The sequence below is a fragment of the Telopea speciosissima genome, chromosome 8 (assembly GCF_018873765.1).
Source record: "Telopea speciosissima isolate NSW1024214 ecotype Mountain lineage chromosome 8, Tspe_v1, whole genome shotgun sequence".
NCBI classification, from domain to species: domain Eukaryota; kingdom Viridiplantae; phylum Streptophyta; class Magnoliopsida; order Proteales; family Proteaceae; genus Telopea; species Telopea speciosissima.
The window spans coordinates 7,487,953-7,512,788 of NC_057923.1; the positions used below are offsets into that span (position 1 = coordinate 7,487,953).

Here is a 24,836-nt window from a genome sequence, read left to right on the forward strand (position 1 = left end):
TGCTTGATGAATATGTTAGCTATAAATATAAGGAAAGATAAACGATCCATGCTGTTTCCTAATGATATCTTGAAGGGATTTTCTTATTGATCATATAATTTGTTATTTTAATTATTTTTTTGTCCTTTTGATATGGCACAATATTTTTTTAATGATGATAGTAGTGTCATTTCAAATGTTTAATAGTGACACATCTTTTGATAATAACATAATGATATGTTACTTTTAAATTATTTTTGAAAATCCTTTAGGGGTAAGACAAGGGAATAATTATCACCTCCAATTCGCAGGCACCTCCAATTCCTCTAATAGGGGGGAGTGGACCCCACCTTAGGCAGTATTTTCGGGTAGCGGGTTGGGTGGTCATTTCCACCCCCATGTGAAGAATTGGAGGGGACAACGAATTGAAGGGGATAAGGATTCTAAGACAAGGGCACTTAAAAGCATAGTTGGAAAATGGTTTTCTGACTCGACTCATCTTTTAGAAAAACTTAGTGACTCGGCCTTGTTAATCCCGGTCAAGGCGAGTCATGGGGTTTTTTTTTTTTAGTGCAATAAATATGTATAAATTAGTAAAAAAATAGAAAAATATGGGAAAATCAAAAGAAAAAAACACAAATCAAGGACTCACATATCAATACATTTTTTGAGTTTATACCATTGAACAAGAGAAGAGCATCAAATAATTGAGGGTTTCTTACTGTTTTAGAATACAGATTTACTATTTTACTCAACCCAATTTCTAGGTGAACTAACTTTATGGTTTTTCAAAAAACAACTAAACTCATCGAGTTTGTCATGACTCAAGTAAAAAATATCAAGTCTTATTTGATTTGGACGATTTATGACTCAGTCTCATCAATTTTTACTTTGATCTAGTCTACACAACTCTTGACCAGATTTCAAAAAATTTGACTCAACTTAGATGACTCAGTCCCAGTCAAAACCCAAGTTTCCAACTATGCTTAAAAGAAAAGTGATAATTTAGATAAGTGATAATTTCTTAATCAGCCTACAAAGTAGTCATTCAGACATCGTCTATCTTGAATCTTCAAAATAAAAGTTAGTTTGTTCATACGACATGGTCCTCCTATATAAAAGATGCATGGAAGGCCGGCATTTGGTTGGTGATGGAGGTAAGGGATTCTCTTTTGACCGTCCGTATGGAAAACTCCGTCCTATAAAATATACCTAAAAATTGAAACTGAATTTATGGCCGTTAGCTGAGTCGTTGACTCATTGGTCCAGAGTCCAGAAACGGCATTCCGAAATAGACAAAAGACCATGCATTAAAGAAGAGGACTCGCACACATGGGTTTCACTTGATCTATATTTACGATTCATTTTTTTTTTTTTTTTTGATGAAACCTATATTTACGATTCTTGGGCAGGGATCCATGTGGCCAGTTGATAATTGGATGGTTGGGCCTTTAAGATGGGGCTATATATATTATAAGTTACTCATTCTAGAGCTCTATAGATTATAGAGTAGAAGTTGCTCTCTTTGTGTATAAACAAAGGGAGAGAGGGTTGAGCATGCTTCTAGTTTTTGATAATTTAACGACATACACCAATTATAGGGTTGGACATAGGAAGACAAGGGATTTATTCTAAAGATGAAGGAGAGAGGATGATACATGCTGGGCATCTTAACAGTGATAGGGTTTCGTTTGCTGTCGTTAAAGTTTTTCTGTAGATTTTATTGTTGGAAGTCCCTGTTACTAGATATGTCACATTTATTGCTATGTTACGATTTTTTGTTTTTGCATGTGTATATATCTTTTAGTGGCAGAAATTTAATGTACAACCACTAAAAGTGACACCTATAGCAGTAGTTTTTTACAATTACTAAATGTATTTATTTAATTTTTAAAATAGATTAACGGGGATGAAATAAAATGAAAAACATAGCATTTAGCAGTGTTTTAGTCATCGACACTAAGGCTCTGTTTGACAACATTTCGGTTCCAAAAAACTGTTTCTAAGTTGTGTTTCTACGATTTTGGAGTAATTCTGTATCAAGAAATGTTGTATGGTAAAATTAGAAAAAAAATTTGTTTCTGGCACTAGGAAAAAAAAAAAAAGAAGAAGAAAAAACATGTATGGATTCCATATTAAGAGAAGAATTTCTTCTATTCTGTGGTGGTGGTAGAGGTGGTAGTGATTCGTGAATATCAAGTCTATATCATGCATTTTTTTGCTTTCAATTTATGTGTTTGTTTTTTCGAAGTTCCTTTTTGTTATTTTTCAAGACTGTGCCAAATTTGTTTTTTTTACCTGTTCAATAATAAATAAAATAAAAAACGAACCAGTGCTACCATACATGTTTTGTGCAGTTTCTATTCCAAAAAATGAAAAAAAAAAAAAACATAAATGGCACGTTACCATAGTTAAAAAAGCCCCCACTATTTTCCCCGGATTTTTATACTCTCAAGTTCCTAATCTACAAGTTCCCTAGCAGTACCTCCCTAAATGAGTGACAATTAGTGTGATCCTACGGTCAAGATTTGAACAACTATTTTAACTTTTGAATTACCTCTGTGTAAGTCTCTACCCTCACCCCTAACCATGATTTAAATGTTGCCTACATGTTTTGGCATCTCCCATGCTAAGTCAATGACATAAGAGAGAAAGTGCTTCACAATTATATATAGAGGACCCATATAATCATGGAGGAGAGAATGTGTCTGAAAGTGTCACGAAAGAAAGAGAGTATGAGATGACGTGCACTCCTAACAATGTGGGATCCAGATCCTCTCCTGCCGAGCTGCCTGGTAGGACCGTGCTGCCCAGACACGGGGCTGCGCACAGTTACCGCCTTACCCCCACTCAGACAAGGCCTTTGGACAGGGATAAGGCGGACATTGCATGCAGTACCGTGTCAGAGCAGCACGGTCCTGCCGGGCAACTCGGCAGTAGAGGATCCAAATTCAGCAGGGGGTACATCATTTTTCCCCCTTTTAAAGAAAATAAAAAAAATGAAAACTATGAATTGATTTTGTCCTTTTCCATTTGTACAAAAAATTCTTCATCATACCTTTGAATATAAGACCAATGATCAAAAAGAACTTTCAAAGTATGGCTTCATGATCTAGTCAACCTATTCGTTAAAGCCCACATTTTCTACATATAACCATCACATACACTTCATGAAAAGGAATAGTAAAGTAAAACCCGAAACTTTAATAAACATCCCTTGTTAGCTAGGATCCAGATCCTTTACGGTGCGTTGTCTGTAGCGGTCTGTGCAGTGTAGACTGAGCTGTGCGTGCAAAGACCACCTTGCCCGAGTGGGGTAAGGTGATCTTTGAGTGTTCGGCCCAGTCTGTACCGCACAGGTCGCTCCAGGCAGCTGGGCTGTAGACAATCTAAATTGTGCTAGCTATCACCTTCAGCATGCCGGAAATTTCATCATAAGCAGCCAAACAAAGAGCATTCCATTTGGTGTTCAAATTCTACCCAAAATTCTCTCTAGAACTGATCTGAAGCTTGGGTCCGATGTGATGGCCTTGGCTGCGGCCGCAATAGTTTCAGACATGGGTGGTTGTGGAGGAGTTGGGATGTTCTTTTGCAAATAAGGTTGATAGAAATGTTCTTGAGGTTGCTTTCCAAGAGTTAATGATCCAATATGGCTTTTATTGTAGGACTGAGTGCCATAGCTCAGGTGCCCATTGCCCCAAGATGTTGGTAGGGCATTGGATTCTAAGGAAGAAAAATTGAAACTTGTTGGGTATCTTGAGGTGGAATGGAAGTTTGTATTTAACCTATTGAATTGGGAAGATGATGAGGATGAAGAGGATGGTGGTACAGTTAGGTCAAGATTAATGGTTGGGAATGAGAGTGAAGATGAGATTGAGGAGTTTGGTAGGTAGAACTGTTTTGATAAGTTTAGACTATGGAGATCAGTAGAGGAAGTGTTGGTAGTTGATATGCGAAGTGCTGATTCAGAGTTCGTCGAACCAGACATGAGCATGGAAGCAGCTGCAGATGTGGTGGAAGCCATGGCTGTAGCTGAAACTGATAAGGGGTGATTGTGGTTTCCTTCGTAGGTGGTGATCAAGAGAGACATGTCCTCTGCACATCTTTGGACCTGAAATTCGAAATAAACAATGTAAAGGGAAAGGAATACTAAGTACATGATATTAAGTAATGAAAGGTAAACGATGAAAAAGAAAAATCCCCTCCATACAGGTACCGTCTAAGGCCCTCCAATTCCAATCACATTTTGAATCCACTCCTTCTGTGGGTCCTATAGTGGATTCCATGTTTTCTTTTGGTAAAACAGTAGATTCCATGTTAGTGGCCTTGGAGAGCCTTGAATGGTACTTGTATAAGGACACGATCTGCGCTCATAACTTTGCCTCATAAAACTAGTGTGGATCCAAACAAGAAGAGGCTGACAGCTCTTCTGTCACCTCTTCAGAAGAGTTTCTAGAAACTTTAATTTGCCACATGAAGGTAGTGTGGATCAAGCCGAGGAATTTTCTTTCCTCCATATCAATAAGTGGTGGCATTCCTCTTTTGGCTACTCACCAAGGTTGGTGTGATTGTTCCTGAAGAAGTTGATATTTCAGAGACCATAATGTTTTTACTGCGGGACGGACTCATTGCATGCATTAGGTTCTTCCTGTACTATCTGTGATCAACATACTAGAAAGCTTGATGCTTGGTTTCCCATAGAATCATTCTTTGTCTATATTGTTACCTTTGCTCCTTTCAATGGTTGTTTTGTTTGTTTTGATTAGACTCCTCAATCTTGGCTAGTATTGAGGTAATCCCACATCGGTTGTGGGTGCTCTGACTATCAAGTATAAGAGCCACAAGAGACCACCCCACTTTGAACCAATTAGTTTTAAGATGGAAACTTAATATGGGATCAAAGCGAGTACGTTGAGCCTCTGTTGATGGTGGGAGCTTAATAGTTAGTCTGCTTGGCTATTGTTTTCTTCTTCTAATATTTTTTTTCATTTACCGGAAAAAAAGGTAAATATTCTCTTGCAAGGACATAACTATCAAACTCTAATGTGATTTCTCTACCTAGCTACACAAAAACTGTAAGGTTTTCACTACCACTTTTTTATTTTATTTACACAACTATCCAGCTGGATGGTCTCTTAATTCACCTTTCGTGATTTCTATAAGTCAAGACGGCTGTGGAATTTTTATCACCTCCAATTCGCTGTCCCCTCCAATTTCCTCCAATCCCTCACATAGGAGCAGAAATGACTATCCTACCCCACCTTGAGCAGTGTGTTCAGGCAGTGGGTAAGGTGGTCATTTCTGCTCCTATGTAAGGGATTGGAGGGAATTGGAGCGGGTAGGAATTGGAGGTGATAACGATTCGACAGCTGTGTCTCCCACCTTCGATTAGTACCCCAAATAACACAAAGGAGAGATGTGTAATGACAATCAAAGAAGACTAATTAAACAGCGGAGGATAGAGCGGGAGGCTCAGATCAGTGTTTTTTGTTGGATTGCGTAGATCTGGCCTCCATAATCATTTCTTATTTTCTATGGTAATTAATGTTGAGGTTCTTGACTTAGATTATTCAATTAATTTTTTGGGGAAAGTTTTCATACACGACAGTGTAAGCATGCACGGTTGTGTCCCCTCTCATAAAGAGTTGGAAAAATCATAAACCCCCACCCATTAATTAATGCCTTGAAACTCTCACCCTCTCACATACACGGCTGTGTAAGCCGTGTATGAAAACTTTCCCCTAATTTTTTTTATCAGATCTTACCAAGAGCCCATTGGCCATTGGCCACTAGGGGTGACAGCCCAAGAGGACAGCTAGGGTATGTAGGGGGAGAGTCAAACCAGAGACCTCTCCCTTGGATTTAGGCTAGCATCCTATTGCACTGGCAGTCACCACCACACCAAGAGGCGCTTCCCTTCCATCAACTTTTCGAAGTGATCTATAATTATACAAGATTTGAGAAAGAGAATTAAGAGGATGATATATACCCGTTTTCTTACTGGGCATGCAGGAGCAACTGTGCATCTGTAGTATGCCCTAGGGCATGGATTGCCTTTCGCAATTTTCTGCCCGTATTTCCTCCATTGGCAGCCATCAATCATCTGTAGATACATGGAAAATTACATATTAACCTCATCTTCTTCCAAGACCCATAGATTACTTACTCTCTCTCTCTCTCTCTCTCTCTCTCTCTCTCTCTTAAGCTGTGTTTGGTATGCATTCTTGGTTTATTTCGCATTCTCGGACAATAAAAACAATTATTTTTATCATCTGAGAATGAGAAATTGATTACAATGCATTCGAAGAATGCATACCAAACACAGCTTTAGTTATTGAAGTAAGCAAAGATAATTAGTAGATGAAGAATATACACTAACCGTGGGGGTATCACATCTTGCTCTCACACAAACCCTAACTTTCTTCATTTGGGTCTGTATTGAAACTTCATCATCATCATCTTCACTTCTCATAATATTGAGAATTTTATTGGGTGACCATGTTTCTCCTGCTTCCTCTTTCTTCTGTTCTTCAAAGCTAGTTTCAGGTCTTGTTTTAGAAGATCCTTCAAACTTGTTGGAGTTGCTGCTCTTCTCCTTTATGGGCTCACTTGAAATCCTTCCAAGACTAAGTGAAATTTCCTGCTCATCAATTTCTTGATTGGTAGGAGCTGTATCTGCAAGTATCTTGGCTTCTTCTTGCTGAACCATGTTCTTGAGATACATTTGGAGAGATTGATATTCCTTCATATTTTTCAATAGAGTCATCTTCAATATTTCATTTTCTTCTTTCACTTTACCCATTTCAGCTCTTGCAGATTCAAACTGATCCATCTAAATCAACAAAAAACAGAAGCAGCAAATTTAAGAGAAACTGAGACCAAGAAAAATTAATAACTTTCAAGTTTCCACCTATAATGAGATGTATTCTTACTTGATCCTTTTTTATTGAAGATGATGATGCTCTTGAGGTACTGTCCATTGATGTTCTTTCAATTAGAGACAAAGTGAATTCAGATTTTAAAAGAACCCAACAAAGAAACAAGATGAACTAAAAGAGGGTTTACTTGTTTCATGAGAATATTAATGCAAGCTAGCTAGCGAAGGATAAGACTTTGTGGAGCTGTGTGGGAGGATTTATGGCTGAAAGTCAAACTTTGTGGTCAACAGAGAAGAAAGAGGTGCCATTATAGACTAATACCAAAGGTTGTTTGATGACCATAAGTTTTGGACCACATGATTTCCACGATGGGGCCCCTTTAAATCAATTTTTTGGACTTTTCAATCTATCATAATCACTTGCTTCCTGCCAAAATTCTTCCATGCAAATCATTTCTAGAAAGGTGAAATTTATTGGGTTTTTTTGGTTGGGTAGAAAAATTTGAGTGCAGGGAATGTTCACGTACGTGAGCATACGTGAACAACTCATAGCGGTTTAGATGGAATCTATTCTGTGGGAATGTTCCATCTGAACGGCTGTGAGTCGTTCACACGTACGCTCACGTTTGAGAACATTCACCCCCCTCGAAAAGTTTATAGGATTGAGATAGTAGGAAGTTGTTGGGTTTAAATTTAGAAGCGTACGTGAACGACTCAGAGTTGTTCATATGGAATCCAATATGTGAGAATATTCCATCTGAACGATTGTGAGTCATTCACGTACGCTCACGTACATGAAGAGTCACCAGACTCTTTTTTTTCAACATAATCTCTATCTTTTGTAGTGTATCTTCTTTTGCCCATGAGTCTCTCTCTCTCCTCCCTATGTGAAAAAACACATTTACCCCCTTGTTTGAAGAAGGAGAGAGATAGACACATGGGAGTACTGGCGTAGGCCACACTCCTGTACAGAAAACTGCTTCCCAAATTGATTTTACAACATATTCAAAACCCAATTGATTATCTTTCGCCCATTACACTGTCACACATAAAAAATGTCAACAGCCCAAGTTCACCTTGAGAAGCAATCTTTTATTTTAGTTAAAAAATTTGCCAAATAAAAGAAAGAGATTAAAAAGAGAAGAAGAATTCAACTTCAAAGCTTGAGAAATAGATTAACAAGGATGTATTTTCTGTCTTCACCCAAGGAGAGAGGTTCAAGCCGCATTCGGCGACTCTGGTTGATAGTTTGTAGCGTTTTAATTTTTTTTTCCCGCTCAAAGGTCACGTATATTAAAGAATGAAAGAAAAATACAAGCAAAGGCTAGAGAACTCCAGATGCATCAAACACAAAAACTGCCAATTTGACGCCCCACCTACGGCACTGCCATCAGTAGGAGGTCAAACCACAGACAAGCAAAACAGTCTAAGAAAGAGAAAACTGAAAAGAACTATTGCCATCGGAATCTTGGTCTTCCTTGAGAATCAAACCTAAGATCTTCTTCAACAGAAGTTGGTCAAGAATCAATAGGAGAAGATAATTCAAAGTTAGCAGTCGACTTGGCAAGGTAATCTGCCATTGGATTAGCTTCTCGAAAGCAATGGAAAAGTTTCCATTCTATGCTCCCAATGTAATCTTGGAGGCCCAACCACTCTTGCTGAACAAATCACGACAACAACAACTTAGAAACCAAGACTATCACCGCAATTGAGTTGCACTCAATCCAAACCTTAAGGAGACAAAGTTCTCTTGCATGATCCAACCCGGCCTATGAGCAGAGCCCTAAACTATGCTTCAAAGTTGGTAGAGACACCAAGGAAGGATAAAAAAGAAGCAATCACTTTGGCATTAGAATCCCTGATATTGAGACAAGCCGAGGAATCCATTTGGACGGTCATGTACTTGAGTTGTTGGGGGCATCAATTAATCATCATCGTAACCATATGTTTTATTTTGTTTGATCATATTATAACAAAATTATAACTCCAACAATATGCCTGGTAATACAACAAAACCAAGGCCAACCATTGTCCGAGACATTAAATTGGACATTTTGAACAAGTATCATTCGATCACCTTCCAAGGAAACAACAATCTCCCCGTAATAACGGACTTATAGATCAATTTGGTATTTCTATGATACATATGCCACATTGATTTACCTCCCGCTACTGCAGGGTCTGGAGAGCGATATAATGTATGCAGCCTTTGCCCTGTTTTTGTAGAGAAGTTGTTTCGAGACTTGAACCCAAGATCACTTAATCACAATGGAGCAACCTTATGGTTGCACAAAGGTCCACCCTTTATAAATAAATTGATATCACCTATAAAAACAAAGGGCGAGCGGTAGCAACGCTCGAGCACTGCTATTATAAATTGATAATAGCAGTGCTCCATCAATCCTAACCGTTAAATTATTAAAATTTAATCTGGATCGTCCAATTTATTATACCACTCTACTTGCTGTTTATCCACTTAGCTGGTGAACTACATTAATAATAGCAGTGTTGTGTCTCTTTCAAACTCTATCCCAAAATCTGATTTATACCAAATAAAAAATAAAATAAAAAACTCCCAAAATCTCTTTCGCTCTGTCCCTTTGAAACGCGATGCCCCAAATCCCCTTTCCCTACTCGGTCTCACGAAGGATTCACCTTCTTGTTCCTTTGCTCTGCGTTTTCACCAACGATTCATCTTGTTCCTTTTCTCTGCTGAACGAAGCTGAAAACCTGGTGTGAACCTTTCACACCTTGGGGGTTTTATCTGCATACCAGAACCATTCGAAGCTGAAAACCTGGTGTGAACCTCTCTCACCTGGTGTGAATTTCTCTCTCTCTCTCTCTCGTTGAACCAGCAAGATCACCTGCTCTTTTTCTTTCCTAAAAGATGAAAGACCACAAATCTGCAAATGGTCTTACCCATTCATCTTCACTGTTTTGATGTAAGTCTCTAGGACAGCAAAGTCTCTAAAAGGGGTGGGGTTCAACTGTGAGAAGATCACCTGCAATAGCTATTCACCCACACCATTTTCGTGTAAGATTGTAAAAGGGGCAGTGAGAGTACACCTGAAACTCCATATTTTCAGCATTTGAGAGCTTTGGTGTATGTGCATTGTAAGTCCACGTTTCACTCTCTATGGTGAAGGAACCCAAGAGAGTCCACGTTATCCGATCCTCTTCAACTTTTGAAGTTGTGAACAGCCAGGTGATGAAATGAGACTCGAGAAACAAACTAGACTTCACCAAACGGGCAATCGAACATTCGTATTTACTATCCGATATCCGTATCCGAAATGAACATCATTCAGCCAAATTCAGCCAAATCCCAAGATGGGCATTTTTGTTCTACATGATCTCTCTCTCTCTCCAATTCCTTAGCACATACCAATATCGATTCCTAGTCGAACCCCTATTGGTGGGTTGGTACAGACAAGGGTCAAAATATGAAAAAAAAATCTAATTTTTGAATAAAAAAAAAAAAAAGAGTTATTTCTAACTGATAGACCGATTTAGATCGATATCGGATGACACCAAAACGGATTTCTGGTCGATCTTGTATCGGTGGGTCAGTATAGACAATGGTAAAACTATATTAAAAAAAAAAAGTAATTTTTTTAAGAACATAGGATAACCTTGTTGGTATTGGTCGATATGTATTAGATTGCATCGGTTAGGTATTAGATTGCATCCGTTACGTATTATACTTTTTTTAATATTAGATTGCATCGGTCTCAGAGATACTGATGTGAATCGATTTGTCGATTAGGGTTATGATCTCTCTCTTTCTCTCTCTCCAATATCTTAGCAAATACCAATATCGGTTCCTAGCCGAACCCTTATCGGTGGGTTGGTACAGACAAGGGTCAAAATGTGAAAAAAAAATCTCATTTTTGAACAAAAGAAAAAGAGTTATTGAATAACTGATAGATCGATTTAGATCGATATCGGCTGAGACCAAAACCGATTTCTGATCGATCTTGTATCGGTGGGTCAGTATAATAGACAAGGGTAAAAATATATTTTAAAAAAAAAAGTAATTTTTTTAAGAACATAGGATAACCTTGTTGGTATTGGTCGATATGTATTAGATTGCATCGGTTAGGTATTAGATTGCATTGGTCTCAGAGATTCCCACTGATACGGGATCGGCCAGGATATCCGGGGAAAAAATATGAATAATCCAAAAAAAAGAAAGAAAAATAAAATTCAACCGATAATATAGTGATAATAAAAAATTAATCATTGACCGCGATCATTAGGGGTTTTTTGATGATTCAACTAGTTCTAAGGTTGGATGAAATGAGATTTATGAGGCGATCACATTCGATTTGTATCCGATCTAAGGAATGGTGAAATGAGCATTATGAGAGTTCGATCCACTAAGAGACATGGATTGACAGTAAATCGAATTTGTCGAGTGGAAGTAGGTCTTGGTTATACAAATCAGGGATGTAAGTCAAAATATTCAAAAAAATCACTATATTGGTTAATTTCTCATCTGTATCCATTTAGAGATACCCATATTCGATCGTAGAATATCCGGATCCAATCATATCTGATCCGTTTATAGCTCTATATGGTATAGCAACCGTCGTAAGTAGATATTTAAAGATTCGCATCCGTCATCGTTTAGGGATATCTCAATCTATTTAATAATATATGGGAAAAAAATATGAATAATCCAAAAAAAAGAAAGAAAAATAAAATTCAACCGGTAATATAGTGATAATAAAAAATTAATCATTGACCGCGATCATTAGGGGGTTTTTGATGATTCAACTAGTTCTAAGATTGGATGAAATAAGATTTATGAGACGATCACATCCGATTCATATCCGATCTAAGGAATGATGAAATGAGCATTATGAGACTTCGATCCACTAAGAGACATGGATTGACAGTAAATCACATTTGTCGAGTGAAGGCAGGTCTTGGTTACATGGTGTTTATTTAGTGGCTTAATTGCATTATTTTATGATTCTTTTCTTCTTCTTTTTTTAATACCATCTTTCCCTTTTATCTATTTACCACATGCAGTGGGGTCAGCTTTTAACATAAAATTTGGTTTGGTAATGATTGAATTTTTTTCATATATCAGTTCGATCCGGTTTTGGGCCGATACGAAGTTTGGTTTAAAAAAAATTAAATCAAAACCTATAGGTATCCATTATTGGCCGATTTTGGTCTTCTAAAGGTTTTTAGAAAATCAAAACCAATACCGAAATGATTAGGAGTTTGATCATTTTTTCTTTTTTTGGGTAGATCAATTTCAATCGATTTAATCAGTCCGGTAATATGAAGGATGATTCTATTGAATGATTGTTTCGAAGAACTCTGAATAAACATATGTATTTTGAAAACCAAAAGAGATCTATTTGAACCACCTTAAACCCTAAAACAAACCCATCAACCGGTTCATTCACATCAAAACAAACCCATTTCAGTCACTCAGATCTCTTCTTCCCAGCAAACCCATCGGCGGTTTACAAGTACCAGCTTTGGATCTCCATCGAATGGTTCTGGTATGTAGATATAAAACCCCCAAGGTGAGAGAGGTTCACAGCAGGTTTTCAGCTTCACTCATCAGAGAAAAGGAACAAGATGAATTGTTGGTGAAAACGCAGAGCAAAGAAACAAGAAGATGAATCCTTCGTGAGATATAGAGTAAGGGAAAGGGAATTTGGGGCATCGTGTTTGAAAGAGACTTTGGGAAATTTTTTTTTTTTTTTTTTTTGGTTGTTGGGGGTTAGAAATTAAGATATTGGGGATTGTGTTTGAAAGAGACGAAACACTATGTGGTTCACCAGTTAAATGGAAAAACAATAGGTCAAGTGATTTAATAATTGGATGCTTCAGATCAAATTATAACAATTTAACGATTAAGATTGATGGAACGTTACTATTAATAATTAACAATAACAGTCCTCGAGCGCTGCCACCTTTTTGCCAAAAACATAATACTATTACTACAATAGTAGTAGTGGTTGTAACCAATTATTCCTTTTTTGTTTTTGTCCTTCCGTGAATAGGGACTGAAAGTTTCAGAGAAATTGTTCTTTTTAATCATCACTGAAGAACAACCAGATGGAGATTCAGACAAACCCACCTGCGTTTTGTATCTCTTTGTTTCTCATTTGGACTCTTTAATGAGTCAAAAGTCAAAGATATATACACCTTTGCAGAACAAATCTGTGGCTCCTGACGAGTCTAAAACCCAAGAAGGCGGCCGGTGTGGACTTATCGTTTAGTCACTTGTTCTGCAAGTGGAGTACTTGAAAACTGATGTTCTATGTAAGGGTGTCAAAATCAAACCAAAAACATTTATTAGAATGGAATATTGAGTCTTGTACATCCAAATCATGAAATCGTGATTTGGGCCAAACAATTGTACATGTTAACGACAGTATGCCCTTCTAGCCAAAGAGTCGACAACGCTATTAATCTCCTTTAGAATACATGTGAAAGATCAACAAACAAAAAGAGAGGATAGATATTTAATATCCTCAATGATAGGTTTACCAAACAATAGAGAGATTCATTTATTTAAGTAAATCGTCCGTTTAAACTAATTAATATATACATAGTAAGTTAAGTCATTCATGGTTAAAAAATTATGGTACGAAAAAAACGAATCCTACTAAAAAATTAAGAGACATTCAAATATTTTGAATAAAAAAAAACATATAACCTTACAATTATTTAAAAAAAAAAAGAAAAAGATAACTAGGAGTGTAAGTTTGGTCCTGTAGGCCGGAGCCCACCCTGAGCCCGAGCAAGGACTGGGCTGGATTTTTCAACTCTGAGGGCAAGATAGGGTTGAATTTTCTGGCCTTGGGCTAGGGTTGAGGCCTTGGCTTGAGCCTGTCCTTGTGTAAGATTATGCTTTAACTTTTACAATTTTTGTTTAGAGTGTAATTGTATATTGAACGAAGTTTGACAAAAGTATTAACATTTTAAGTTTTGGGGTTGAACTATAAGATGACCTCTTACCAAAGGCTTTCATTTTCAATAGAATTGTGACTCAAAGCTTTATTTTTTTTTGAGATGCGATGTCAAGCATGTATCTCTTTTTATTTATTGCATTGAATCAGGGTCAATCAGGGCCAACCCGATCTTGACAAATATCAAGTTCAATCAGTGCCAACTCAGTCCAGCCCGATTAGGGCCAATCAAGGTTGGGCTGGGCTAAGCCCGACAGCGTTGGGCTTTGGTTGAGATATCTCAGTCCGACCTCAGTGCAAGGTTGGGCTTGGGCTGAGCTAAGAGGATTTAGGGTTGGGTTGGGGTTTTAAAAAATCCGCAACCCAGCCCTGTTTCACCCTTAAAGATAAACCGTAACCAATTCAACTCAATGCTAAGTTTACACATCTATTTCAATAAAAAAAATTTAAAAAGTAAGAAACCGTTTGAATTTTTTTAAAAAAAATTCCTAATAAAGCTGAGATCGTTTAAACCAAAATTGTTTACTAAACGGTTCAATTTTGGTTTTACCTAAAAAATCTTGCATTGAACCGAAACAAACCGTTTACACCGAAAACGAACCATTTAACACCCTTACTTTATGGTATGTGATGGCAGGGGCAGGGGGTTGCAGTGCAAGGTGAGGGGTTGCAATGGGGGGGGGGCAACGTGAGGGGGTGCAGCGGTAGGGGATGGCTCCCTCGTCCCTGCATTTTGGGGAGAAAGAAGATCGAAGAGGTGGATTCCAATTTTGTTTATTAAACGAAAATAGATGGCAATGATAAGAGTTGAATAAAAATAAAAATAAAAAAAGGAAAAGAAGGGGTAATTTGGGTATTTAGAGATATGAGTTTATTTTTTTGGGGTAATTTGGGGGAAGAGGCCAGATCCTCTCCAATGAGCGAAATTTTGCTGCTACACTTGTTCCTACTACAATGTTGGCAGCCAAGGAAATGCGATCTTAAAGGATATTTTAGAAAATACTAAAACCTAAGAAGGTATTTATGAACCCGAAGCCCAAAGGGCCGAGGAAGTGAATTATTCCATTTCCTTCTGAGCTAGTCTTATAGCAGGAACATTTCAGCTACAAGTGTAGCCGCAAATCAATTGTGATGCATGCAAGGGTGGTGGGAAGAGAGAAAGTAAAAAAGAGATAAAATATAGATATATAAGAAATAAACCAGGAAATTATAATTGATAAAATTGGATAGCATTTGACTTTATTCTCTTCAATGTCTATATTCTCTAACTTCTCATTCTCCTTAAATACACAGGACTACCACATATGCACCACTTTCATAGTTCCATTGATGCATTTAACAAATGATCAATAAGAACCTCCAAAATATGGCTTCATGGCCTACTCAACCTATTCTTTAAACCCATATTATCCACAAATATAATAAAATAATCATTACAAAACTATAAGAGGAAAAAAGAAAACCCTAAATTTTATAAACTTCCATTGCTTGCTATCACCTTCACCTTGGAGAAACATCAAGTAGCTCAACACACAACCATTCCCATTTGGTGTTCATGAGTAGGGAGAAGTGGAAGTGAAGTGCTCACCCCACTTCAAATTCTGCCCAAAATTCTCTCCACTACTACCTTTGTTTACTATTGAATTAATTGCAGCTTCTAGAACTGATCTGAAGCTAGGGTCCGATGTAATGGCTTTGGTTGCAGCAGCAATAGTATCAGACATGGGTTGTTGTTGTGGAGGAGGAATTGGATTGTTCTTTTGCATGTAAGGTTGGTAGAAATGTTCCTGAGGTTGCTTTCCAAGACTACTTAATGACCCAACTTGGCTTCTATTGTAAGATTGAGTTCCATAGTTTAGGTAACCACTGCCCCAAGATGTTGGCAAAGAATTGGATTCTGAAGAAGAAAAATTGAAACTTGTTGAATATCTTGGAGTAGAATGGAAACTTGTATTTAATCTATTGAATTGAGAAGATGATGAAGATGAAGAGGTTAGTGATGGTAGTGGTGGTACAGTTAGGTCAAGAGTGATGGTTGGGTATGAGGGTGAAGATGAGATTGATGAGTTGGGTAGGTAGAATTGTGGCCTTAATCTTGTGTTATCTGGTAGATTGAAGTTTAAACCATGGAGATTAGCAGAGGTAGTGTTGGTTGCTGATAACCCAAGTGTTGATCCAGAGTTAGATGAGCCAGACATGAGCATGGAAGCAGCTGCAGTTGTGGTGGAAGCCATGGCTGTGGCTGAAACTGATAAGGGGTGATTGTGGTTTCCTTCATAGGTGGTGATCAAGATAGACATGTCCTCTGCACATCTTTGGACCTGAAATTGCAAAATAAACAATAGAGAGGTAAGAGAAAGAAATACTAAAGTATATGATATTAAGTGACCTAGCTATCAAACTCAAATGTGATTTCCCTACCCTACACTAAAATTATGGAGTTTTTAATTCACAACTACTTTAGATTTTATTTGCACTAGTATCATGGCTGGCCTGATCAGCACCTTTTGTGTTTTCCATAGGTCATGGAGGCTGTATCTCCCACCTCTGATTAGTGTCTAGATAACACAAAGGAGATGTTAAGTATTGAGGTAATAATCCCACATCAGCTGTGGGTGCTCTGACTATCAAGTATAAGAGCTATAAGATGCCACTCCACTTTGAACCAATTGGTTTTAAGATGGAAGCTTAATAAGGTATCAGAGCAGGTACGTTGGGCCTCTGCCCAGAAGAGGCCTGCACATAAGGGGGAGTATTGAGGTAATAATCCCACATTGGCTATGGGTGTGCGGACTAATCAAGTATAAGAGCCACAAGACACACAAAATACAAAAATCCAAGATGGGCTACGTTCACGGCCGAGCAATAAACCAGAGCTTCCACTATTTTGATGAAAAGATTATAAAACCCTAATTGCGCACCTCCTTACGAGATAACACCCTATATATAGAATTTTTGCCTTGTTACAATATAAAGAAACCCTAATTCCCGACAATACAAAATTACCTATATAGGGGGCTGCCTGTCCCCCTTGCAACCCCCACAACTCACTCATCGGTGAGCTGGACCGCCGTTATTGGGGAAGAATCAACGGTACTTCTTGGATTAAGCTGAGATCAGGCTTCACCAATAACATGAGAGAGGTCTAAAGAGAGTACCTTGTGTTTCAAAGCAAACTAAATAGTGGAGGATAGAGGAGGCTAGATCAGTGTTTTTTGCTGGGTTTCCTAGATGTCCTTCACAATCATATCTGTAGTAATTATTGGAGGTTCTTGACAGGGTTTTTCAATTCAAATTTCAATAGAATTATACTTAGATTTGACAAAAAGAAAAAGGATGAGATATATATACCTGCTTTCTTACTGGGCATGCAGGTGCAACTGTGCATCGGTAGTAAGCCCTAGGACATGGGTTGCCTTTCGCGATTTTCTGCCCGTATTTCCTCCATTGGCAGCCATCATTCATCTGTAGATACATGGAAGGATACTTATATATTAACCTCATCTTCTTTAAAGAAAACCAAGTTCTCAAACCTATAGATGAAGAAATAATACTAACCGTGGGGGTATCACATCTTGCTCTCACAGAAACCCTAGCTTTCTTCACTTGGGTTTGTTGTGAAGCTTCATCATCTTCTGCACTTCTCATAGTCTTGAGAATTTTACTGGGTGGCCATGTTTCTCCGACCGGTTCCTCTTTTTTCGGTTCTTCAAAGCTAGTTTCAGGGCTTGAGATCATCAAAGGGTTAGAGGATTCTTCAAACTTGCAATCCAACCTAAGGGCCAACCCTTCTTTTAATTGCTGATCTTCCTTGTTATCATTACTGGAGTTGCTACTCTTCTCCTTTTTGGGTTCACTTGAAATCCTTCCAAGGCTAAGTGAAATTTCTGGTTCTTCAATTTCTTGATTGGTAGGAGTTGTATCTGTAGATCTCTTGGTTTCTTGCTGAACCATGTTGGTGAGATGCATTTGGAGAGATCTGTATTCCTTCATAATTTTTGATAAAGTCATCTTCAATATTTCATTTTCTTCTTTCACTTTACCCATTTCAGCCCTAGCAGATTCAAGCTGATCCATCTAGATCAAACAAAAACAGAACCAGCAAATTTATGAGAAACCGAAAAACTAATTACATATTAATAACTTAATTTCCACTATAATAATAATCAAAGCTTCTTACCTGATCCATTTTTGTTGAAGATGATGCTCTAGAGGTGCTATCCATTGATGTTCTTGCAATCAAAGCCAAAGTGGGAATCTGTGTATGTAACAGAGAGATTCGGATTTAAAAAAACAAAAAAACCCAGTAAAGAATTGAAGCAAGATGAACACTGAAGAGGGTTTAAATCATTGCTAGCTTATCCCTCATTTGAGAATCATGCAAGTTTCAGGGCTGTCAAGGACTCAAGTGGCATAATTGGTGGAAACCTAAATTGACTTTGTGGGCCTGTGTGGGAGGATCCATGGCTGAAAGTCAAACTTTTCGGTCCACAAGAAGGGAAAAAAGGTGTCATTTTGGACCAATACCAAAGGGTTGATGACCATGAACTTTGGACCACATGATTTCCATCATCATTCTGTGTCTGCAAATTTCTGGAAGAAATTTATGAGATTTGATGAGAAGGGTTGGGTATGCCGTCAGCTTTCAATAAGTTAGCAGCATACACTAGGGTTGGACATAGGAGGGCAACATGGTCTTTTTCAAAAGGGGAAGAGAGAGAATGAAACATGCTGAGCACCCAAACCGTGTGCCCATTCTTTTCCCATAAATAAATTACGGATTTGGAGACTAGAGGAAATCATGATGTGGAGATAATAATACTAGTTTTTAAAGAAAAAAGAAAGGGTCGGTATTCTCTGTGGGGTAACGTGGCCTCTACGCATGTGAAGGCCAATGAGAGCCCGCGTTGTCATCAATGGGCTTGTGACGGTTATTTCACTCTCTCTATGTCTAGGCATCGAGAACTTTTCTTGAAAAAGAAATTACTAAACAAAATAAAATTGCTTTTTTTTTTTTTTGGGCTAAAGGATAATATCATAAAAAAAAAAGAAACCAGAAGAATAAACAAAAAACACCAAGAACAGAAATAACCGGATCTCCACTTATGGCCTTGCCATCAGCAGAGGAACCCAGCTGCAACTAGGAAAATCTGTATCTAGGCCTAGACATGGCATCCGCCGTCAACTCATCCAAAATATGAGACAAAAAAAAATCCCTGAAATCGAAACTCCAGACTTTGCTGCTTGCTTAAAATAAAATTGCTTAATTCTTCATTCTATCTCTAAATTCCTGGGTGTTTAATTACCTGTTTGCTCACGGTTGTATCCTTTTGGTTAGGTGAGGATGGCTTTGAACTAATGTCCTCTTGGATTTGTCTTCCATATCTGACCTGAAACACAAATATAGCATCTATCCTTGAGCAGTTGGGCAATAAATATAAACATTTAATTGACCCATTGACTATATTGATATGAAAATATGATTGGTTGGAGAATTGAGAATTTTAATTTGTTTTAATTTTAAAAATGAAAGTGCTCTAGATAGAAATCTAATAATTTGAAATGAAGGAACTAGAAGAAGATCAAGATTTTTCTTATCCATCAATGGACTAAATTTCTCAAAAAAGATTGAAATGTCTCTTGAAACAAATTAATGTGTTAGTAAAGAAACTTGAGGAGATCGAGAATTTCTATCAATGAAAGCTCAAATCAGAGTTTAATCTGAAAACCATGGAAATCCGAAATCCTTGGCAAGATCCAAACAGAAAAAAAAAAAGAGAAAACCCTTTTCTTTCCCTCAATTCATCAAGAAACAAAACAAGCTTTACCTTTCCAGTTTCTCCAGAGCTTGCATCATCATTAGATTCCACTCTTCTTCTCCCTTCCTTAACCACCATGTTTCCAAGGCCAAGAGATTTTTTAGAATCCATCATATCTTTTGCTCTTCTAACTATTGTTGTTTAGAGTTCTTCATTATTAGTTTTACTTATAAGGGTTGGCTCAACTTGGTCCACTCTATCATTTTTTGACTTTTAATTTTTCAAAATATTCAAAACCCAATTGGGTTTTCTTTCTCCCATTACACATCCACCTACCAAAAAACCAAAAAATGTCAACTACCCAAGTTCACTCTAAGAAGCAAACCGAGTGAACCGACCCATTTTTTTTTATTTTTTTTTAAATTTATTAAATTTTTTTGCCTTATAAAAACAAAGAAATAGAAGAGAGAAGAAGATTTCAACTTCTACGCTTGAGTAATAGATTACACGCAGAGGTCTTTTCTGTCTTCATCTAAGAGAGAGAGAGGCTACCAATCTAATGGTGTATTTCATTGTTTCATACTTACTAATGATGACAATGTACTGGTCAAAGCTGGTGTTTCAATCGTTGACTTACTTTATGACCCCAAAACCCAATTGCTTGATTCCATTATTAATATAATAGTGTCTCTCTCTTTCTTTGTGGATCCTACGTGGATCCTATTCAGGCAGGGTGCTCGGACAGTGGATAAGGCGATCATTTCATTCTTTGCCTGTGAGAGGTACGCCGACTGCCCAAGCGAGTGGCAGCAGAGGATCTCAAGTGACCCATATGCAAATCATGGGTTCAAATTTAATGCAATAAACAACTATTTCAAGAGACAAAGGTTCACTTGTTTTTTTATTTTTTTAATTCATTTAATTCCATAATGGGAAGCCATAACTATTAAATTAATAAGTATCATACTATTTCCTCCTATTTTTAGGAATCTTTAGTTATTTTTATTTATTAAAGAAACTAAATGGATATTAAATTACTATATAAGAGTAGAAATATAATATCTCTTGATGAAATACTCTACTGAACTCAGAAAAAAAAATTATTGTATTAAAGACCTACTAACTCGAGCTTGAGGGCCCTGAATGAATTGAATACAGACTCTACTAATTGGGGAAAGTTTTCATACACAGCTGTGTAAGCCGTGTATGTGAGTGGGTCTCTCACAAAGAATTATAAAACTCATAAATACCCACCCATTAATTAATGCTTTGAAACTCCCACCCTCTCACATACACGACTGTGTATGAAAATTTTCTCCCTATTAATTTATGGATTCAAGGTTTTTTTTTTTTTTTTTTTTTGATAAGTAAGATCCTTTATTAAGAAGAAGAAACAGAATATACTGGGAAGGGAGATCTAACTCCGGAAACTATTGGAGGATCCTAAAGGACTCTCCAGAAAACAACTGCTCAAAGGCTTACACAAGAGAATGACAAATGGACACGCTAGAGAATAGCATCCAAGATCCTGCTCAAACAATCACAACTAACATTACAAATTTATGGATTCAAGATTCAAGTTCATCCCTCGTAGATGACTTAATCTATTACTCATAACCTGATATAATTACCAATGTTTACAAAAAAAAAAAAAACTGATATAACCAATAGGGTAGTAATACACTTTTTGGGCAACTCTTTACATTTTATATAAGATTGTTGAAATTGAAAGACAATTTGGACCTGTAAGGTAATATATCATGATATAGACCAATACTTTTAACATGTTTTAGGAATGAAGAAGGGTTATGGCATGACCAATGGTGTTCCTAAGTTTCTCACCCTCTTAGCTTCATATACCACCTCTATATATTGTATCTCCCAAGTGATAGTATAAAAACATTATTGAGCTTCTTTGTATAAGTTGGTAGAATCATATATAAAATTAACAATATAAAATATTCTCAAGATACTGGAGGGGGGATTCTTTTCCATGCTCTCTCACATTATGAGTCATGGGGTCTACATCGATACTTTCTCTCCTCAGATAAAATGTGGGTCTTTTACTAAATAAACCGTTTTTCACCTTCTCATTGGTGTGGTTTCCCACTCTGGTTTCGTGGAAAACCTCTGTTCGTTGAAGAAAAATACCTTCTTAATTCATCTTAAAGAGAAAGAGAGAGCTCCAATTTTAAATTGCAAGTTAATTAGATTTCTAATTATCATGACATGTTGCAAAGTTGGAAATCTGGCTGGCGTTATGCAGCCTTAAGCAAATTTAAGCTAAAATTATGGGGAAAAAAAAAGGAAAAAATATTCAATTGTTTGGATTAAATTGATACAAATTAATAATATAAGAAAATATGTAAATGATGCAAGAAGTTGACCCATTGATTAAAACTATATTGTATTGCCAATTTGCCCACACACTCTCTACTTATCTAAAAAAAATTCAATCTAAAAATATATTTAATTGACTTGTCTTAAGTCTATCTTAGTTCTCATCATCTCTCTCTCTCTCTCTATATATATTTATTCTTGTGTTTGGCAATGGGGGTTGGTTGATTGGGTAAGCTGCCTAGCTCATCTCTGAGGCCTTATGGATTTGTCAACCATGATTCTTAAGTGTTTGGTGTAGGGTCCGGTCCATGGTTTGAGGAATCGGTATTGGATCAGCTGGATCGGTCGATTCATATTTTTTATATCAATTCAGTATAAAGGTAAAAAATTTATAATATTCAATATTTAATAAAAATCAGGGGTAAATTTGTCCGATTTAGATTGACCCAGATTGATATCATCCAAGACCGATACTGATCACGATATCAATTACTCAATCCCTGATCTTGAGTTAGTCAACCATATGGAACATTGCATCTAATTCACTTAAGAAATGATTAACATATGTGAAAAAGATCCTCACGACGTGTTTTTTTAGTACCCCCTCTTTAAAATTCCCATATACCCCATATTGTCAGGGTTTTTAGTAATATCGTACCCCTCCCTCTAACACCCAAAAATGCACACAGGCATCAGAGGAAATTGAGTCCAGTTCCTTATGTGTGTGAGGTAACCACCTGTCCCATTTTTTCCATTTACAAGGGGAGGAGGGGTATTAATGGAAACAAAAAGAACAAGTGGTTACCTCTACATGTACGTTCATTCACATGCAATGATCCATTCTCGAGGGGTCTCTCCCTCTCTCTCACACACACACACACATAAAATAGGATGTTTGTCCCCTTCAGATCCCTGCCCGACCAGTTCCCCAGTGCAGGAAAGGCCGCATGACCACCTTACCCCTGTCCGAACACTTTGCCTAGGTGGAGCCTACCCCCCCTTATTACAAGGGAACCGAAAGAGATAATTTTCACACAAAATATTGGGTTTCAATCCGTTTCTCACCATGCACGTCAGCTAAATCATTCCTCTAATTTAAAATAGTTTCTTATATTTATTAAAGGAAAATAGACGCGGACCAAGTGACCTGCACCCAAGATTTGAATAAGACATAGAACATTTACGACAAAGAGTCTGATACGTGGACAAAGTCCATTTGACACGTAGACAGCCAACTGGGAAGTCCGTACCATTTACGTTAATTGGAGGTAGATTTGACATGAATTTTGATCTAGAATTTCAGACCTTTTCCATCTTGGATGTTAGATATTTGGAATTTAGAAATTTCAATCTCATCAATTTATGTGACGTGGAAATAGATTTGGATCAATTTGCATTAAATAGGTATATTTAGTGACGTGTTACTAACACCTCTACGAGACGAGGGCTTTGTCACGAATGTCCCCTAAGCACTTCTTCTTATCTAGGCTTCTTTTGAATGTGGAGTCCACTAAAGCAATTGTTAACGTACGCAATATAGAGGACCCCGAGTTTCACATTTACTTTTCGTTGATGATTGTCTCATATATTCTAGAGCAAGGAAACATGAGAGTCTCCCAAGTCTCAATTTGATGTTTGTTTTACTTGATGAACCAAATTATTGCCATCCAATGAAGCATGAACATGTGGCACAATCAAATCGTCTCAAGCCATCGTTGAACCACAACGGTAGGCCGGTCGAGCATTGATGAAGGACTGGTATGGAATGACCCGACCAAGGACAGGTCAGATAAACCTATGGCTCATGTTAGAAAGACATAATCGGACAATACCAGATCTATCGGGAACGGTTAGGTACTGAACTGACCTTCCAATATGATCAGCTGATGTCTAGGAGCTCACCAATGGCCAACCGTAAGGATGACCTCCGATATTGTCCCCAGCTCAGAGAACAGGAAAACGGGTCATCTCATAAGGTCGACCCCTTAGTGACTAGGTCGACCTCTATAGATCAGATCGACGTTGGACGAGCTGATCATCAATAAATGATTCGTTAGGTCTTAAAAACTTCATAGAATTCATGATCAACCATTCCATTTGTGCTTTCAGCAAGTAGGAGGCGCAAATCTATAGTTTCTATGTTTCAATCGGATATCAATTGCTTGGATGCATTTGAAAGCTAACCACCGCCTAATGACACTCTAAGATACTTGGATTGTCAACTCAACAAATCCAATCCCATGCTCAACAAATCAGCGGCCCAGTGTCGTGTCATAACCTAACTGGAACTCTTGCCAAATTGGGACTCTCCACAACTGTCTCACCCACTGCAATAGGCCATAAATACCCAGGTATGTCCCAGAAAAAACAAAAAGGATCAAATTCATTCTATTCTCAAGCAACTTATCTTCTACGATGGAATCTGACTTAGGCATCGAAAAATCCCCCACTAGTCGATTCCACCTCTCTCTTCTCATTTGTTCTTCTATGCAAGTCGTTTTCGAAAAAAAGGTCTAACGATTTCCTGCCGCAACACAACTACTCTTTAGGACAATAAGTTAATTTTGGCAAATGTAGTATTGTGTTTAACCGAAGAATCTTCACGCCATTCAACTTGATATTGCAATACATTGGTCTTCCAACTTTCTTTTGAAGAACAAAGTGAGCTCTATTTTACCAATATGTTGGAGCTTGACTTCAACAAAATGTTTGGGTTGGAGAAGGAATCTTCTCTCTACCGTTGGCAAAGAAATTCTAATTAAAATAGTGGTCACCAATACTTTGGCTTATTACCCCTTCGTCTTGGTGTCCATTTGTATTGTCACTTGCATTTTTTGATTTGATGGATTTTTTCTTCAACCTTGCATTGGAGGTTCCTAGTTCCATAGACTTCCATTTTGTTTGTTATGTTTCGAAGAATGACCTGTTTCGAAATTTTTT

At 37.5% G+C, this 24,836-nt stretch overlaps 2 protein-coding genes across 2 annotated transcripts; both read right to left on the reverse strand.

The window, feature by feature from the left end:
• Positions 1 to 3,448: 3,448 nt before the first annotated feature.
• Positions 3,449 to 6,932, reverse strand: LOC122671247 (WRKY transcription factor 72A-like). Its single transcript, XM_043868372.1, has 4 exons — positions 6,912 to 6,932; positions 6,359 to 6,811; positions 5,969 to 6,082; positions 3,449 to 4,090 (listed from the first exon to the last, which is right to left on the reverse strand). Exons 2-4 carry the CDS (start codon positions 6,809 to 6,811, stop codon positions 3,449 to 3,451), a joined length of 1,209 nt encoding a protein of 402 aa, XP_043724307.1. The 5' UTR covers positions 6,912 to 6,932.
• An 8,379-nt stretch (positions 6,933 to 15,311) lies between these two features.
• Positions 15,312 to 18,076, reverse strand: LOC122670766 (WRKY transcription factor 72A-like). Its single transcript, XM_043867746.1, has 4 exons — positions 17,978 to 18,076; positions 17,356 to 17,874; positions 17,149 to 17,262; positions 15,312 to 16,118 (listed from the first exon to the last, which is right to left on the reverse strand). The coding sequence occupies exons 1-4, from the start codon at positions 18,020 to 18,022 to the stop codon at positions 15,351 to 15,353; spliced, it is 1,446 nt and encodes a 481-aa protein (XP_043723681.1). The 5' UTR covers positions 18,023 to 18,076; the 3' UTR covers positions 15,312 to 15,350.
• Between the last annotated feature and the right edge of the window lie 6,760 nt (positions 18,077 to 24,836).

Bases quoted from the DNA above. Each gene is read 5' to 3' on its own strand.
- LOC122671247 (XM_043868372.1), bottom strand. From the start codon at position 6,811: ATGGATCAGTTTGAATCTGCAAGAGCTGAAATGGGTAAAGTGAAAGAA. The intron at 6,083-6,358 runs GTTAGTGTATAT...ATGTATCTACAG, and splicing joins CAAGATGTGATACCCCCACG to ATGATTGATGGCTGCCAATG. The intron at 4,091-5,968 runs GTATATATCATC...TTCGAATTTCAG, and splicing joins CATGCCCAGTAAGAAAACGG to GTCCAAAGATGTGCAGAGGA.
- LOC122670766 (XM_043867746.1), bottom strand. From the start codon at position 18,022: ATGGATAGCACCTCTAGAGCATCATCTTCAACAAAAATGGATCAG. The intron at 17,875-17,977 runs GTAAGAAGCTTT...TGTTTGATCTAG, and splicing joins CTTCAACAAAAATGGATCAG to ATGGATCAGCTTGAATCTGC. The intron at 17,263-17,355 runs GTTAGTATTATT...ATGTATCTACAG, and splicing joins CAAGATGTGATACCCCCACG to ATGAATGATGGCTGCCAATG.